Source organism: Macrosteles quadrilineatus, unplaced genomic scaffold, assembly GCF_028750875.1.
Source record: "Macrosteles quadrilineatus isolate MER2022 unplaced genomic scaffold, UCM_ALF_1.0 Scaffold_1__1_contigs__length_201487025, whole genome shotgun sequence".
Classification (NCBI taxonomy): Eukaryota; Metazoa; Arthropoda; class Insecta; order Hemiptera; family Cicadellidae; genus Macrosteles; species Macrosteles quadrilineatus.
The window spans coordinates 59,790,666-59,809,664 of record NW_026542594.1 but is presented as its reverse complement, the minus strand read 5'-3'; the positions used below and the strand labels follow the sequence as shown (position 1 = coordinate 59,809,664).

At 36.4% G+C, this 18,999-nt stretch overlaps 1 protein-coding gene across 1 annotated transcript in view; it reads right to left on the bottom strand.

The window, feature by feature from the left end:
• The window catches only part of LOC128997388 (uncharacterized), a 73,414-nt gene extending 60,289 nt beyond the window's left edge, over positions 1-13,125 (bottom strand). Inside the window, exons 1-5 of the mRNA XM_054423028.1 lie at positions 13,036-13,125; positions 7,166-7,348; positions 6,422-6,548; positions 3,217-3,423; positions 549-709 (exon numbers count right to left, since the gene is read on the bottom strand). Coding sequence (XP_054279003.1) covers positions 549-709; positions 3,217-3,423; positions 6,422-6,548; positions 7,166-7,348; positions 13,036-13,125 — 768 coding nt within the window. The remainder of the gene's footprint in view (positions 1-548; positions 710-3,216; positions 3,424-6,421; positions 6,549-7,165; positions 7,349-13,035) is intronic.
• Between the last annotated feature and the right edge of the window lie 5,874 nt (positions 13,126-18,999).

The following is an 18,999-nucleotide window of genomic DNA, read 5'->3' as shown; positions in this document are numbered from 1 at the left end:
GAAATTTAAAATTAGTAAATTAGTTTCTAACAAGTTTTCAAACAACTCTAAGATAAGAAACTTCTTTTAACACTTAAAGAGTAGTAGTTAAGAGTGCACTTAAATGTGTAGTTTTAAGTGTTATAAGACGTTTCTTTTATTTACTTTCCGTAAACAACACGCTGACAGTTGATGTTATTTTACAGTGAAATGGCAAAACACAGGGCTGGAAACCTTACAAACTAAAATTTTAATATTTTTTGAATCGGGATACTATCTCTGTTCAGTGCTGCAACCAACCAGAGAATTACTAAACAATGTTTAAAAAAGTTGTGTTGGATGGCCACCTAAGCTGGCCGGACAAGCTGACGGGGAAATTAGAGACTTGAGATGCACGGTGCGGCGTAAACATGACAAGCTGACATTAGTAGCCGTGTAAAGCATGGCCATTCGAGCCAATTTTCCTAAAATGGCTTTGAGACCGCAAAGGGTTAAGCCCAAGAATAATATAAATTTACTATTTAGAAAAAAATTAACACCAAACAACGAATTCAGACATAATAACTGACCTTCATAATGTCCTTATCAGAGTAGGGTATACTTCTTCTAATTGAGGCATCTCGTGAATCATCTTTGAGCAACTGGATCCCAGAGTGGTCGACGTTGAAGACACATTGTTGTACAATATCATCCCTGCCGATGTTCTGTAGTGCGCTCTCCAGTGTGCTGGCTGCAACCCAAACGCGAACATGATAATTCACCTTCTTTAAATTAGTACTTAGTTACTTACTGCTCTGGCTCTTGGTACCAGAGGTGGAACTTTGTCTCGCCAACACCCTGCTTTCAGACTTCCTGATGTTAGTATCATTCCTTGGTTTAAATATTCAAATTAGTATTGCAAGTTAAAAATTGGTAGGAACTATGTTTTAATAAATATTTGTTAACACCAAATCATAACAAAAGTATAGTTACAATAGTTATAGAATACCTAGCTTTTGCAAGTTCTTGAGAGGGTTGTATTCAAGCATCCTATGTGGATATTTAGCCGCTGGTGCACTATATTCAGGCAACTTGTTTTTTTTACTATATATCTATTTGTCCCTATAACCACTGACTATAACTAACCATCTATATTAACACCTAAAATTACATGGTTGGTTAGGATAACTGGTGTCACAACATATGCATACCGGTGTGACACAATAAAGAATTCATTTTGCACTCATGCGGCTACGTGTCGTGTAACTGAGTCAGCGGTTATAGGGAAGGAGACGGGTCGCCGGAATTTTATCCCCCTGGAATTTTACCCCCTGGTGTAATAGGAGGGTCAAATATTGTAATGAGGAAGTGTTTGGCAATGTTGTGTGAGTAGGCTGGTAGTGTTGTTAAACAATAACTTGTTGTGCTGACCTACTGAAGGCTGTTGCTTTAAGTAGGCCAGTGCACTTGATCAGGGGGTCAGTTTTGGTGGGTAGTGTTTGTGTGGTGCACCGGAGGACAGGGTCCTGCTGGGGGAGCTAGAGCCCAAGGCCCTAGGCCTTGGGTCCAGGTAAGACAATGTAAAGGGTTTTCAAAATTGGGGTTTAAGTTCCTAACTCATTTATACAGTTCCAGTCTACTCTACCTTTTATGATTGTTAGTTTAGCTTTGTGTTCTTCGTGTTGTTTTGAGTAATTAATAAAGTTGGGTTTTGTAAGCGAGTGCTGAGTTTCATTCCAGAGCTACGTCACCCAATGTAACAGTAGGTATTCCAAGGGAATACGTACCGTTACAGGTACAGTACAATACAATACAAGCCAAGGGTCTTGGGCTCCAGCTCCCCCAGCAGGACCCTGTCCTCCGGTGCACCACACAAACACTACCCACCAAAACTGACCCCCTGATCAAGTGCACTGGCCTACTTAAAGCAACAGCCTTCAGTAGGTCAGCACAACAAGTTATTGTTTAACAACACTACCAGCCTACTCACACAACATTGCCAAACACTTCCTCATTACAATATTTGACCCTCCTATTACACTGGGCAAAGCTGACGTCACTATGACGTAGTAAGCTGAGTGGCCAAAAGTTTGTTCGTGGCCGGAATTTTACCCCCGCGGATTTGGAAGTCTAATGAAAATAGCCAGAGCGTGATTAATTAGATTAGCGATAAAAACCGGAATTTTACCCCCTGTCCATATAACTAGCGTTTAGACAACTGAAGATGTACGGGCCGGATTTTTACCCCCGGAATTTTTACCCCCCGGAATTTTACCCCCGGATTTTTACCCCCCGGAATTTTACCCCCTGGCTAATTTTAGAAATTGAATGATTGATTTTCTTATTTCTGTTTTTAATTAATTGTAAACATTTCATTATATAGTCGCCTATCTTTATTTATTTATTTTGTAATCTCAACTAAGTAAACAGAATTCGCTGTTTTATTTTGATGTTCAGGATTTGCGTTTGGGGCCTACTGTTGGTTAATAAGTATGTAAAATAAACTGAGTATCTCATTTAAATGATAATTGGGTGAACATTTATTCGTAAAGAAACAATAAGGCATATTTTGTTATTGTTACAATACAAATGAAAAACATTGTTTTACCACGGTTGTATAATAAATCGTTAAAGAAATCTTCGAATTAATTACCATTCTGATGTTTGTTTATACGTCATATTATTGACAGTTGGCTTCAAAGATCGAATCCTGATACTCGAATCTCAAAATTAAAATAAAAAACCTGTTCGATTAATTGATGTTACAAATAAATTAAGATAGGCTACTTAATAATAAACTGTTTACTATTATATTAAAAGAGAATGAAGATTATTAATCATTCTCACTAATTTATATGTCTGGCCAGGGGGTAAAATTCCGGGGGTAAAAATCTGGGAGTAAAAATCCGGGGGGTAAAATTCCGGGGGTAAAAATCCGGGGGTAAAAATCCGGGCCGTACACTTTAGGTTTTTATAATTTGATGTCTTCTGATTAAATTCACAACTGTGAAAATATATGTTTAAATCCGCGTTTAATCCATCGAGCTGATGTCGCGAAACTCAAAAGTTCGGGGCCGGAATTTTACCCTCTGGTTTGTGACGTCACGTTTGCCCAGGGGGTAAAATTCCAGGGGGATAAAAATCCGCTACCCCAAGGAGACAATGAATATTGAAATGTGTTAAAGACTCTCTCAGATTGGCTATTGAAACATTGTATGTTAAAACTGGGAAATACACAACGAATAGTTTATCAACAACCTTGAGCTTTGTTGCCGGCCTGTGTGAGCCAGAATCTCAGCATAGCTAGTCCCTGTTGCGCAGAACTCTGCGGATGTTCTGACTTGAGTCTGTTGATGTCTGCAGATGACACAGACAGCTCGTGGGCCAGACTCACCCAGTCCTCCCCCAGCAGGTTACTGATGTCAGACAACCTCAGGTCTACCCTCTGGTACGACTCCAACCCTCCTGCACATCAACACTTCCAGTCAGACATCTTTCTGATCCCAATTTAATAGTTATCCAACATTCGTAGCTATCAAAGAAAACACTTTCTTAATTAATCTGTTTTTAACTTCTTAATGAACAGGAAAGATTTAAGATTAATACAAACTGGAGTAATGTTGGCCTATAAGATTATATAAATGACTAAATGGGTAAAACAACAACAGAATAGCCTGAATGGTAATGAATCACTGTTACATGTAATTGTTTCACCCTTACTTGCAAAGTGTTATCTTCTTATTATTGCCTTTACTACTATTAATCTTATATATGTGTGGGGATTTTTTATGCCAAGATCCTGAACCAACTACATGACATTTGTTCATGATTCCTTTCTCTATAATGAAATAAAGATGATTTTGAGAGGAAGGTAATGTCAAAATGTAATTTTGGATTTCTGTCTTTTAGAAATTTAGTTTTTTTTCTGAAGTCCAGCAGCCAACATTCTACATACATTCTAAGTTCGTTTCAGTGCAATAAAATTTAGTTTAATGAAAAACTGGTTTTATAACTGTTAACCGTTACTGAAATGTTAGATTAGTAGGGGTGTGCGATGCATAGAAATTCTGATTCGATTCGATTTGATGCATCGAATTGTGATTTGATTCGGTGGTAATCAAAAAACTATTCGATTCATGTGGGAATCAGTATATATACATGAAAAACGCCTGCAGAAAATCAATGAAACACCCGCAATACAGGAGCGCATTGCTGTTGCGTTTTCTTTTTTGAAGGCATGCTTATTTAATTAATTCTTTGCATCTAAAGATTGCTTTAATTGTTTTAATTTTTTGTTTTAACATTGCAAATGATGAGAAGTTTTTTGTTAAGTGTAAGCAGTGTGGGACATGTTTTAGGCCGGCCGCACACTGGTCAGACAAAATGTTTTTTGAGAAAACGTTTTGTCGGAAGACGTCTTGTCGGAAAACAAAAATGTCGCATGTGTGCGGTGGTCTCAGACAAAAGACAAAAACCGGAGGGAAAATTAATTCAGTCACCCACAGACCATTGTGAAAAGCCAGAGATTGTGTGGTGTTAATAAAATGGATGAGGAAGTGGACGTAGCAATTATGTTGTGGAACTTTATACAAACTTGCAGAACTAAACGAAAGAAGGGAGCATTGGGTTCATCCCATTAATCAAAAACGGTTTGGGGGGTTCATTGCGGAGTTACGAGCAGATGCTGCCAAATTGTATAATTATTGTAGAATGAACATTGATACGTTTGATTACCTGCTAAATTGTTTGTCCATTTGAAATATTACCCACTTCAGAACTATTGTCTTCAGACGTCATTGTTACTCCACGAGGAACTAATAGGGCAAGTCCTATGCAACTGTGCGAGTGCGTGTGCGTGTAAGCTACTGTATCTACCATCCGCGCATGCGCAGAACTGTTTGTCTGATCGCAAAAACACCCAAAAACGTCTTCAGACAAAACAACGCGTCTGATGCCTCTGTCTCATCAGTGTGTGACGCCTCCATTTAACTGCATGGTAGGCCACTCGCTTCCGACGTCTTTTGACAAAACGTTTTGTCGAAAGACGTTTTGTCTGATCAGTGTGCGGCCGGCCTTACTACTGTAAACATAGCCAAAACAAGTCACTCCAAAATCATTCTAAAAATAACACAAGTCTGAAAAATTGTTAGGCCTTCTTGATTCTTAACTAGTAAGACTGTTGTTTTATATTGATAAATTTTGTATTTTCGTAGGATCTGAAGCTATGTATACCTTGTGGTTTGTAGGTCTGATTCTAATCCCTCATTTTGATTTTATAAATGTAAACCAATCGAAAGATTCAGTATAAATCTTACAAATGTTTTTATTTTTTTTTGCACCAAAACATATCTTTAAATGAATATTATAAAATAGGTAAAATGCCTAACAATATGATTCTGCAAGTAAAAATCATGAAGTAGGCAAGTAAAGCAGCTCACTGACATTTTGAGCAATACAGCTTCTTCTCAAATTTGATTGAAAATAAATATTTTTCACCATACATATATGTTATATGTATGGATAGGCCTAATACCACGTCAACAAAAATTTGCATTTCACAAAAATGTGGTAAATTTAATTATTGTTATTTCACTCCATTGACAAGTATGGATAGACAAATGCCGTATTGCTTTGAATCGAGTTGCATCGATTCAAAACAAAAATCTTTTGAATCGAATTGTTGCTTCGAATCAAAAAATTTTGGCTGCTTCGCACACCCCTATACCTATAGCTAAATATTTAGCTAACTAAATATTTTATTGATTGTTATATTTTTAATTTTTTTACAAATTCACAGAACTGAAGGCAGATATTAAAATGTAATAGAAGAATACGAGATATACAAAGCTGGCGACAAAAATCCCAAACACAATTTGAACGAATAAGCCTTTTTTTAAAGTAATTTATTATAAGAAACAGCAGTCGGCATTGAAAGAACAACAACACGGAAAGGACCTGATAAGAACTGGAACAAGGAGAGGGGGGTGACAGATGGACAAGACGGCAGTCTTGGTTTGTAACTTAATGTATGCATACAGTCCCCCGCCAGTCAATTTGTGGCCACACGTTCTTTTTGTAAAAATGTGTTTAAGTGTTACTGTTCTTTGTTTCGTATTTATTGACTTTTTGACGGCGTCTTCAGAGTAATTCTACGTCCCTTATTCGCCTGAAGATGACCCCTTTGATGTGTTGAAACCGGTCGCCTTTCATCGGTGACATGATCACATTGACGGATTATAAGGTATTTTAACCTCTAGTATTAATTACCACACAGATGAAATCGATTGGTGATTGGCGGAATATGAACCCGGGATCTGTGGCTTCGAAGCCCCGTGCTCTACCACTAGACCAGCTCGCTCCTCAGTCCTACTACTACTAATTACTAACTCAAAATTTACGTTACAATACATATGTTTGGTTTTGATGTCATAAATAGCATCAAAATCTTAATGAAAATTCTCACTTGAATCCTGAATAAAGCTGTATTTGTGCAGTTCGTGTTCAGAGAGTAGGGCCTCTGGGATGATTTCATCTGGAAGGACAATGTTGAGCACACAGATGGGTTGTTGAGGTGGTTCTCCTTTCGGTAGCTGAAAAAATAAAATTTATGATTTTGCAAGGTGGAGTCAAAACATACTCAGAATCAAATTATAGGCTAATTATTTATTTATTAAATATAAAAAAAATTACATTATTTTCCCCTTCAAAATATTTTTTTTTAAACAAGTATCTTGTTCTAATCAATTTTGCTGTTTAAAAACTTGTATGGTTTGTTTTGTAAAAGTTTATTCATTGCTTTGACACGTTTCACCAGATAAGCTTTACCACATGTGGTTTAAAAAAAAAAATACAAAAAATCCATATTTTCAATTTGAGGAAAGAGGAACTCTGTTACATAATGAGCGGACATTTATGTGTGATTTTTATTTACCTACAATTTACACCCTGGCAACTAGTTTCCAGGTCTTATAGAATCAAATTTTGTACAATATTTTCAACAATAAATGTAATATATCTAGACTAATTTAAATATGTATCAAATGTATTTTAAAATCACACCGAGAATAACATGTACAGTTGATAATCAGGTTATTTAAGAGTTTTCCTCATTGAGTGTGAGTATTAGTGTAAAGGTAATTGTTTTTGCCTCCATCAGCAGACCGTACAACATGATCATAATGTTCTGACCTCTATTGTAAATACTTACTCTAGCCTCTCTCATGAAGAGAGTTCTCCCTACAGAGTCAGCGTGCGGGTCTTTCACTCGGGCAGTGAAGGGCAGTCGGTTTTCTCTAAAAGCTCGGAACCCTAGTTGCAGCTGTTCGCCAGATTTTGTAACAGGAACTAAATTTCCAGCAAACTCTACATACTGTGTTTTTCCTTCTAGCACCTGTAAGGATATTAAGAATCGTGACAGTATAATATACAGACTGGCACAAAATCAGGAACTATAAACAATCTAATAAAATTGAAGAATAAGTATAGTAATAGTTTATTCCAATAGTAACTGAATGCTAAACCTCAGAACAGTTGACATGGTTATTATGAGTATGTTTGTGTGTGTCATCAGGCCTTGCAAAACAATGGACCTTATAAAAATGCCAGGGAAAGTTGAGTGAAGGCCACACAAATCTAACAATGATACTATACTGTACCTAAAAGCATGTAATAAAAAAAGGATGTAAAATACTAATAATTAAAATTAAATTATTGATTATTTTTTAGCATGTAGTTTTGTGTTGATAATTGATCTGAGAAACAGTCACTGTACTGAAAAAGTTTCTAATAATTAATAAATAAATTAGTCTGGGGATTACTAGTTTCCGGTCATGATTTTCAAATCCAACATCAAATTACTCTATGAAATCCTACAAAAGTTTTCTTCAATTAATAAACACACGCTGACACACAAAGTTCACGATTAACATAAATCCCCTGCCACAGAAAACCTACAGACTAGGTAAATTTCAATTTGTTTGGTTGGATTTTAGTTCAAATATATTTCAATGAACAAGACATATCTATCCGTAGTTTAAAAAACATTAGATTTAACAAGTACCTAGATTTGATGCTACGGGGAAGGTAAAATGTGTTTTTTTACTAAATGTTAATAGTATAGGATGAAATAAATAAATTCGCCAAATTTGATTAACATACATCCATAAACAAGCAAACTACAACAGTTTTATTTTTCTCCATAAGAGGACTGGGACGGTGGCGTCGTCCTGTAATCCAGCAACTAGGAGGTCACGAATTGTGGATATTTATAGGCATGCACTGTGAATGTGATGCTCCCTGGTGTGGGTTAACGTCTGCACTAACTGCAGTATGTCTGCGTCGTGGTGATTTAAACTTCGGTCCGCTTCCTTCATTGCTGCATTAAATTTAGGATTTTTTGGCTTGTAAATTCCATAGAGAGATTTGTTTTCATTGAATAAACAAAGATCAACCTCCTTCACAATACCAATTTCATTTGTACCAAAGAAATTGACTGTGTATTTCTTGAGGGTGTTAGCTGAGCTTATGTCAGTAATAATAGCTGGCCAAAATGGATAACCTTTTATTTTGGCGAATACTTTTTCACCAGTATTAAATTTTCTCTTTAATGGGTTCATTATGTCTAACCACAATAAGTAATATTCACTAAAATAAAAATAAAATAATCATCTTTTGTAAAAAAATAAAATTAATAATAAGTCCTTTAAGTAAATAGACAGTCTTTATGCTATATATTCCACCAGGGGGAAAATTAAAGGATAGTAAATAAAATTAAAAATAGGTTTATAAGTAAATAAAATCAAAAAGTTAAAAGTCTCTTGAAGTAATCAGTATCTGAAGTATAGATATATTCAGGTTTCAGATATTCATGTTTGGAGTTATCTCTATCAGTTGCCAGTACAAAGGTCAGATCACTCACTCTGTTTTCCTTACCCAGAGCTTATCTATGGTCCCATCTTATCTATGAACATTGAAATAATCCTGCAGTTTATCAGAAAAACTATAATTTATATAAACTGGTTACTTGAATGAGAAAACCGATTATACACTTTCACAGATAAAAACTTACTGAATATTTAGGTATCAATTTCTTCATGTAAAAGTTTAATTTACTACTTAAAAACTTAAAAAAATTGAAGAGCACAAATGACACAGCTTTTGCAGCTACAGGGTCTTCCCCCTTCCTCCCATCATAAAGAAATTGAATGCCAGAAACGGCACGAGCCCTGAGGGCTTAGGTCACACGTTGACCTGACCTGAAGTAATGTGACAAACAATCCCCCTATATCCCAATTAGAGGGGGTTTTTTAGTGAGTAGTCTGACAAGCTCAGGATTCTCACACTACAGGCTGGCTACTTGTGTGCGTAAAAGCATTTTTACCTCCTCTCCCTAAAAAAATTAAAAAAAACATCTTAAAGCCAAATTTCATCAAAACCACACCAAAATTACTCCAGTTATCACCTACACGGATTTATCCTATACTGTAATAAGAGTAATGTCTGTTTGTCTGTCTGTCTGTCCGTCTGTAATATACATCTCAAAATCCAGCAGAAGGATTTTGACTAAATTTGGAATTGGAGACTTACAGTCTTAAAAACGTGATTCACGACAGCCAGTACCTCAGGAAAATTAGTATTTCGCTACACAACTCATTTGAAAATTTTAAACATTAACATTGGCCTTATGGGTTGCTAAGTAACTATGGTTGAAAAAATAACAAGTATAAAGTAAACAAAAGACTTGTAACATCTTACTAATCTATAATATTAAAACAAAACTGTGTTTTTTTATTTCACGATTCTGAATCAACCACTCGACGGATTTTCATGATTTTTGTGTTGAAAGAAAGATAATTTTGAGAACTAGGGAATGTCGAAGCCATAATTTTAGTTTAGGGTCCCAGTTTTTTAAAAATTAAGTTTTAATTTTTAAAAAGTCTAGCAGCCGACGCTAAGATTCTAAACTAGCTTTTGGCATAAAATAACTTGCTTAACATAACAGCTGTAAACATTCAGCTTTTGTGTCACAAATTCAGCATTTGGATAAAAATGTAAAGACATACTTAGGGTTGACTATTTATACTATGTGTAATGCTAATCATTGATACGTTCAATTCTCCTGTAAGAGGATGACAGAGTAATTAAATATACATAGTAAAATACTAGGATGTTCAAATTATTTTTAAAGCAATCTTTGTAATCTTTGATTTGTTTTAGAGCAATATAATTTGTTTTAACTAACAGCTGGTTAAATATAAACTATGGAACTATGAGGTTATTTTATTTACTCTTATTTTTTCATTGATTATAGGAAATAAGTAAGATTAGTAGAGATAATTAGACCTCAGTTTAAACCACAGTTTTAACCAAAATTAATTAAACCACAGTACAAATCGAGGCTCTGTACAAGAGTCTTAATAAAAAAGGATAAATGCAAATTATTTTACTGCTCCACTTTTCAAGGAAAGATTAGAAAAATAACAATGTTTGCATGTCTTAATTCTTAATGGTAACTTTTTTTTTACAATTAATGTTTGTCTGCTTTAACTTTGTTTGGATTATTAGGCTCGGAAATGTTGATGTCATAAAAAGAAGATTAAGAAGAATCAGGAATCACGATTTTAAATTACCACCACAACCTCAGCCGGGTTTTATACAAAGATAAACAGATGGATGACATAGATTAAACACAACGTCAACATTGACCTAGGATACTGCAATTAGACAAACCATCCTTTTATAAAATCGTGTTCAGTTGTGGTTACGTTTAGGGGCGCCTAGCGCCCCCAAACGTGAAAATATCACTTTTATTTCAACTATGAATATATTGTAGTTAAAATTAACTTATATGGGAAATTACGATGTACGTTTATTCAATGAGGGTGGGTAATTATCAAGGATAGAACTGATAAACGGTATGGATAATAAACATTGACAATTACGTCATTAGCTTTACTAGCGAGTTTACTTTTTATATTCCTGCTACATGTAACCAGTTCTTTTTTTCAAATGAATGTTATTTGAACCAAACAGCTGTTTCAAAACAAACTGTTATTGTTTTTACTTTTCTTTGTTTACACTTATTTATTTAGCAATTAATGCAGTGAAATTGGTAAAGGATAGGTGTGACTATTAGTTTTGATGTTAGGACACCAAAGTTAAATTATGTGTACTGTGAATTTGATTGGATATTATCGTTTTATTTTAGGTCGTTTCTATTCAGACCTACTGGAAATTGTGTATAGTAGTTGTATTTTGGTGGTAATAATTATGGTAGAGGCAGGTATGCTATGGAAAGTGGTATCGTTGACTAGGTCTATAAACTTCTCAATTGACTATTCTATTACTCTTTCTACCGTAGGCTACTTATAATCAGTGTCCGTCTGTGCGAATCAGCTGCAAATCTCACTTCAACGCTTTTCACATCGTAAAAATTTCAAAATTGCTGTTTTATTGTAAAATTATCGGATTTAAAATGCATATCGTATAGGCCTATAATGGAATAAAAACATATTTGGTCATACAACATTGTTTACAAGATGATTTTTCACATTAAAACTGCAAGAAACTTTGCCTTTATTTGTGTAAACTAGCTGATCTGAATTCTACACGGTTTTAACTGACTACTGAATTCCCTTACGTAGGACGGGCTAACGCCTCGTAATATTATAAATGTGAAAGTTTGTATGTTTGTTTGAAGTTCAATCACGCAATAACTACTGGACGGGTTGGGCTGAAATTTGGTATGATGATAGCTGTCATTCCCGATTAACATATAGGCATATTCTTATCTCAAAAATCCTTTTGGGCTCCACCCAGTGGCTCTGTAGTTCCCCGTGTTAACCTTATGAGTATTCATATTTAAAGAGAATTTTAAGAAATTAGTCAGCTGTTTCAACTAAAAAAGTTGGTTCTATGATAAGCAAAAGCATTAAAAAGTGATAAGATTTGCCCACAGGGTGCAGCACTATATTTTTTGCATTTATGAAAACAGCTAATTTGAACTAAGCAGCAACAAAAAACTGCGATACACAATGAGAACTAACTGTCAAAGTAGAATTGTTTACACTTATGTTTATGTTTGAATTTCATGAATAATTTGTGATATTTTGCGAATCTTTGATAATTTATTTTGTTCAATTGTTTAAGTGAAGTGGTAGAAAATTATGGCTATGGTAGATGTGTAATACTATAGAATATTGTAAATTTAAAGAAGCAAATTTTATCAAACTGTGTCATTCCTCATTGCAAACGCAAAGCTTGAGTATAACTGCAATAAGCATTTTATACTTTAATGCCAACCCCGTACGAAGGACGGGTACTCTGCTAGTGTGTTTATAAAAAGCCATCCACAGTATACTAGCAAATTATAAAATACTTTACAAAGTGATAAATATAATTTGTATTGTATTGTAACTTTTGGGCAAAGATTACACTGAATATTACTCGATATTGGGGGAAATAGAGCAAGTCAGTGATGATGAGTGACGAGTGTTTCGTGTTGGTGCCATTTGAGTGCACTGGCGTCAAATCAATGATTCACTCTTATTTAAGGGTAAATTTTAGAATTTGTATGCACTTTTTTTATAGTTTACGTTTACATAATTTGGACAGCTGTATTCATAATAAATTGAAATTCCGCTGTAACTTAAATAATAAAAGCCGAAATTAGTTGTAAAAAATGTGAGTTTCCTTTATATTGCGTTTACAATCAAAATAAACTATACCGAGACATGGATCGGTCCCCCGGTAATTTATATATATAAATTTGAACGATGGTGTTAGCCTTTAGGGACATAAAAATAAAAAGGAAATCGGACCCGGGTCTACGTCTTTCCGTTCCACCTTCGGTAATAGCTACATCCCTATAGCGAATTTTGTTAATAACATTTGAATAAAACGTTAATATGGCCATATTTTATAGCGGGAAAACCCGACAGTTCCGTTGTGTCCGCCGGGCAGCATGTGTGGGTTTGTCCTGCAATTTAATGAGGCCCGCTTACCGTTTTATTACAATTTTTTTATGGTAAACATGAACTTTATGTAGGAAGTGAGGCTTCCACGGTCACAATTACTAACACAAAGTCCTTGGTCTTCTGGGTACGACCGCGTCGGAAAACTAGGAGAAACACTAGTCGCTGACGTTTCGGCTTCGTTGCAGATAGCCATCTTCAGAGCTGGTGACAGGCACTAACTGGTGCAAGCTTGCGAGGACGAGAAGAATGCTGAAATCCACGTTTTTCTACTTCGACGGATGTTTCTACGAGCAGCTAGATGGTGCAGCTATGGGATCGCCACTCTCTCCTGTGATCGCAAATTTGTTCATGGAAAATTTTGAGGAGAAAGCCATAAGTTGAACAAAATTAAAACCCACAGTCTTTCTGAGATACGTTGACGACACTTTTGCAATATGGCCGCATGGATCAGATTCATTAGACTCTTTCGTACAGCACCTCAATTCTATCAACCCCAAAATACAATTCACTATGGAAACTGAAGAAAATGGATGTCTACCCTTCTTAGATGTACTGGTTATTAAGAAACCTGATGGAAGCCTAGGCCATACGGTGTACAGGAAAAAGACTAACACAGACGGCTACCTACACTCAGAATCCCATCACCATCCTATGCAGAAATCAGCAGTTCTGAACACCTTAGCCAACCGGGCTCTGAAGATATGTGATAGTGACAACATTGAAACCGAGAAACTTCATTTGATTAAAACCCTGCAGCAGAATGGCTACAAAAAATCAGCCATACTTAAAGCTATAGAGCATCAATCCCGACCGAGGGCAACAAAAACTTCTTCTACTGAAAAAGTTAAGTACGCAGTATTGCCGTATGCCAAAGGAACAACGGAAAAGATAAGCAGATTGTTAAAGAAATACAAAATCAATACAGTTTTCAAACCACCAGCCAAAATTCGACAACTCATCCGTCCAGTGAAGGATCGCCTACCATTGCACGTTTCAGGAGTGTATCACGTAGTATGCAGTTGCGGTAAATGCTATGTAGGAGAAACGGGTCGTAAGATATGCACACGTATCAAGGAGCATATAAGATCAACAAAGAATCAAGATAACGACATATCCGCCATAGCAGCTCACTCTAATGAAGAACGCCACATGATTCAATTTGATAAAGTCAAAGTTTTGGCTCAATGTACAAACTACTACAAAAGGAAACTTCTGGAAGCTCTAGAAATTAGGAAACATGTAGACAATTTTAATAAAGACTCTGGCTTCGAAATTAGCAACACTTGGATACCAGTCTTAACCCTTCCCAAGCGTTGGACGTATATATACGTTCGGCTATATTGCCCGTTACGAGCGTTTAACGAATATATACGTTAAGTGATTTCACGCTTATGAGCGTTTAACGAACATATACGTCAAAACATGCAAACATAATATAGCGGTCAGAAAGTTGTTTCTATTTTATTTCTTATACCGTATATTGTATTTTGTTAATTTTTACGGTAAATTTCATTCCGTCAGGTGGCAACACTGTTTTAGCATCAGCTGTGAGTTATTTCGTGCGAGGTGGCTGATGCAATACTTTGTCGTTGTTACTAAAGCTGTCTGTTTACTGCAGTGGGAGGTTATGTGAACGAAGTATGTTTGTGTAACTGTTTGTGTGCGTGATTTATGAAGTATGGCTTTCAAACCAAGTGATACATTTAATTTTTGGTAAATTTCATTCCGTCAGGTGGCAACACTGTTTTAGCATCAGCTGTGAGTTATTTCGTGCGAGGTGGCTGATGCAATACTTTGTCGTTGTTACTAAAGCTGTCTGTTTACTGCAGTGGGAGGTTATGTGAACGAAGTATGTTTGTGTAACTGTTTGTGTGCGTGATTTATGAAGTATGGCTTTCAAACCAAGTGATACACATTTTGAAGACGATATTATCGAGCTACTAAATAAAAGTATATCGGAGAGGGACAATAATATCGACCTTTCGGATGGTTCTATTCCTACACATGACGATTGCCTATCGGTACGTAGCTTAGAAGACTCAGACAATCAAGATGATGTTATTAATTATGAATTATCGCGTGAGAACATTAGTGGAATCGATGTTTTGGAGGGAAGATCGTGCATAGAAGATGTAAATATCGAATTAGATGTAACTTCTGGTCGTGCTAGTACACCCTTGGTAGCCGACGAAGATGAGGTTTATGTTCGACCAGGACCTTCTAACCTGACTAATATCGAACTAGATGAAATTGATGATGTTTATATGCCAGAACCTCTTAACCGGGCTAAAGTGCAGGGGAGAAAACAACTAAAGCCGCCTAAGGTTCAGAAGAGAAAACAACAAAATCAGCCTAAAGGGAGGGAGATGAAGAAAAAGAAAAAAACTGGGAAGGAGCAGCGTGAAGAGTGGGACGGTGAATGGATTCACGTAACTGAAAATGATCCAGGGCCCGTAAGTAACGTAACTGTGCAAAATATTGAACAAGGAGTTAATTTACCCTCACATTTCGATGTGAAAACTAAACCTATAGAGTATTTTCACTTGTTTTTTAATGAGGACCTCATTCAAAAAATATGTGATGAGACAAATTTATTTGCCAACGAAAGGAAAATAAACAGTGAAAGTCCTAAAAGTAGACTTCAGAAATGGGAGGATGTTACATTAGAAGAAATGCATGCATTTTTTGGTGTAATACTCAATATGGGCCTACATCCTCTACCTGACCTAACTGACTATTTTTCAACTAAATGGGTGAATCATTTTGCATTCTTTTCAGATGTATTCCAGAGGGATAGGTTTTTGCTAATTTTTTGGAACATGCATTTTAGCCACGAAGAAGGAAATGATCGAGACCTAAAGATTAGATATTTGGTTAACCATATGACACAGATGTGTCAAACATTTTACAATCCAAGCCCCAATGTAGCAGTTGATGAAAGTACTATATCTTTCAAGGGAAAGATAGTATTTAGAGTCTACAACCCCGACAAACCCACAAAATTCGGGTTAAAGATTTTTGTTTTATCTGATTCTGCAAACGGTTACATCTACAACTTCAGTCCGTATTATGGAAAAACCGAAGACCTCCCTGAATCTGATCTGCTAAAAACAACCCAAACTGTCGTCAAGTTATGTGAATCCCTTATCAAAGACCCAACTACTCCCCCAATTGGACATCACGTGTTTGTGGACCGGTATTATAATAGCCCACAGTTAGCAGAAGAACTTGAAAAAAGACGCATGCTTCTAACTGGCACCGTAATGACATCCAGGAAACAGATGCCAATCTTGAGCACACAGTTGAATGCAGGCGATATTGAGGGACGCAGGAAGGGGAATATGGGGGTGGTTTTTTGGAAGGATAAACGGGTTATTACTTTGCTTACTACAAAGCACAGCGTAAGTAAAGAGTATATGGTTGACGTACCTAGTAAGATTCCTAATGTGCCTCCAACTCCAAAGCCTGAAGCTGTGGCAGAGTACACTAAAAGAATGGGAGGAGTCGATCGAGCGGATCACTTCATCTCCAACTACCAATTTATGCGACGAACAAAGAAATGGTATCGGAAGCTCTTTTTCTGGCTCTTGGAAGTGGCTGTCGTGAATTCTTACCTGCTTTACAAATTTGTTCAGGAACAACACAACAACAGCCCAATGACTCACAAGATGTTCCGGGAACGACTAATCGAGGATTTGGTCCGAAGTAAAATAGAACAGAAGAAGAGAGATCGAAGAAAGCCAGGTCGCCCACCACAAGGAAGAATCCAAAGATTGGATGGAAAGCCACATTTTATGAGCAGGAAAGCACCTCTTCGCTGTGTTGTATGCAACAAAAGAAAACTTCGAAAAGAAACAATCTACTTTTGTAAAACCTGTGACGACCAACCACACCTGCATCCTGATAAATGCTTTGAGGACTACCATACTAAAATGGACTTTTGAAACCAACCTGTAAATATGTAAACTAATCTAATGCTTTTTACTTTTGTACCAATAATTATATTTTGATGATTTTGTATATATATATTTTTTTTTTATTTCACCCATGTTTTTGAGCTATATTTATGACATTATTACTAATAATAGCATATAATTGTAATTTATTACAAATAAGTAGGTTTTCTGATTAAAATTTTACATGCGAAGGACTAATATATACGTAACAGCGCTCATAGCGTGTGACTCATAGCAAGCGTTTGACGTATATAATCGTCATGCTAATTATCATCATAAAAGTCATAAAAAAATTATTTCTTTTATTAAAGTCAAAATATTGGCCTTCTGTTATTAATTAAAAGTAAAAAAACATACTTTTTTCAAAATCTATTTTTTGACCCCAACCACTTACTGAGTTCGCGTACTGAATAGGGCTTCGCCAGCCGGCCGCCGCTTGGGAAGGGTTAAGAGATTTGAAATGCCGTTGTACTGAAAGGAATCCTACACACGCTAAGGAATCAGGACACCAACATCTAGTACATTCTAGAACACAGGAAACGCTTGTCTCTACACCCAGCGTGACGTCATCAACCCTTCCACCCCTCCTAAGGAATGCTACGCAGTTGTCTCACCAATATAACCTTCGTCCTCGCAAGCTTGCACCAGTTAGTGCCTGTCACCAGCTCTGAAGATGGCTATCTGCAACGAAGCCGAAACGTCAGCGACTAGTGTTTCTCCTAGTTTTCCGGCGTGGTCGTACCCAGAAGACCAAGGACTTTGTGTTATGAACTTTATGTGTTATCGTATATTTATTAATTGATGAAGACTTCTGTCAGATTTCATGGACTAATTTGATGTTCGATTTGAGTGTGGGTCTTATGACCCAAAACTATTAATCTCCAGACTACAGTCTATTTGACTGAAAACGGACAAAGGTACGTAACCTATTACAAACATTGTCAATTAAGACTAGTTTATTGATTTGTTATGCCTCGTCTGTGAATAGCATGTGTGGTATTTTTACCTTCTTAGAATTTACAGTCTTGTATGAATTGGTTTTAATGTTGTACAGTAGACTCCCTCTTATCCGGACACCTTTTAACTGGACATTGGTTTAACCGGACTACACTCGGCGGAAATGACATTGGTTTAACCAGACTAGATCGGCAGGAAGTGGGCGGTACTGAAACGACTGTTCTCGTGGGAAAGATTTGAGACTAGTGATCATGTGTCTTAATACAATGGTCTCCTAAATTTAAGTCAAATATTTGGGTTACATAACAAGTTGTTGGGATGTAGGTTTAACCGGAAAAACCGTTATCCGGACTGGCCTCGGTCCCGAGGAGTCCTGATAAGAGGGAGTCTACTGTATTTTGTATGCTTGCTTGGAGGACCAAAGCATTAATTGTAAGTAAAACTAAACTATCCTTGTGTCTGTGTATTCTTTAGAAATAATTGAATACCTCAACATCTCTGCTCTTGGCGACTTCGGTGAAATGTTCTTGGTGCTCGAGGGTCTTGTCCTCTTTGTCATCAGTCATGCAAAATATCCTCAGTCTAGCCTCCAGAGGGTCAACTCTCTTGGCAAACACTACAAACCTGCAACATCCACCCTTCTTTACCAACTGATCAAACATGCAAATAGATCCCGATCCAAGATTTCTAGACTTCGGTCACATTTTTGTGTACCAAGAAATTTTTAGATATGCAACCTTTTCCGCTCACCCACAGTGTCCTACGACTCTTAAAATATTAATTTTATTCTTCTGCATTTTGATAAGTGACGAGTGAGATTAAATTTAATTATGAAAGAGTAAGTAATAAACAATAAAATGAGCCATTAATATTTTATTTTTGGCGGAAAATTTTTAAAAGACACCGAAAATCACAAACATGTTGACAAACTATTCTAAAAGCACAAGGCACCTAGAAATCCTTACTTGGCCATGAAGGGAACGTGGATGGCTTCTCTATAAAGCTCGGTGGCCATCTTGGTGGCATCTCCAACATTGCGACAATCCATTAGCCAGAACCTGGCCGAGACAGTGGTAGTGAACGAGACACAGTCATTGACAAATGTGAACGGAGTGGATCCAGTCACATCTTCCCATTGCGCTCTGGTCGTACCC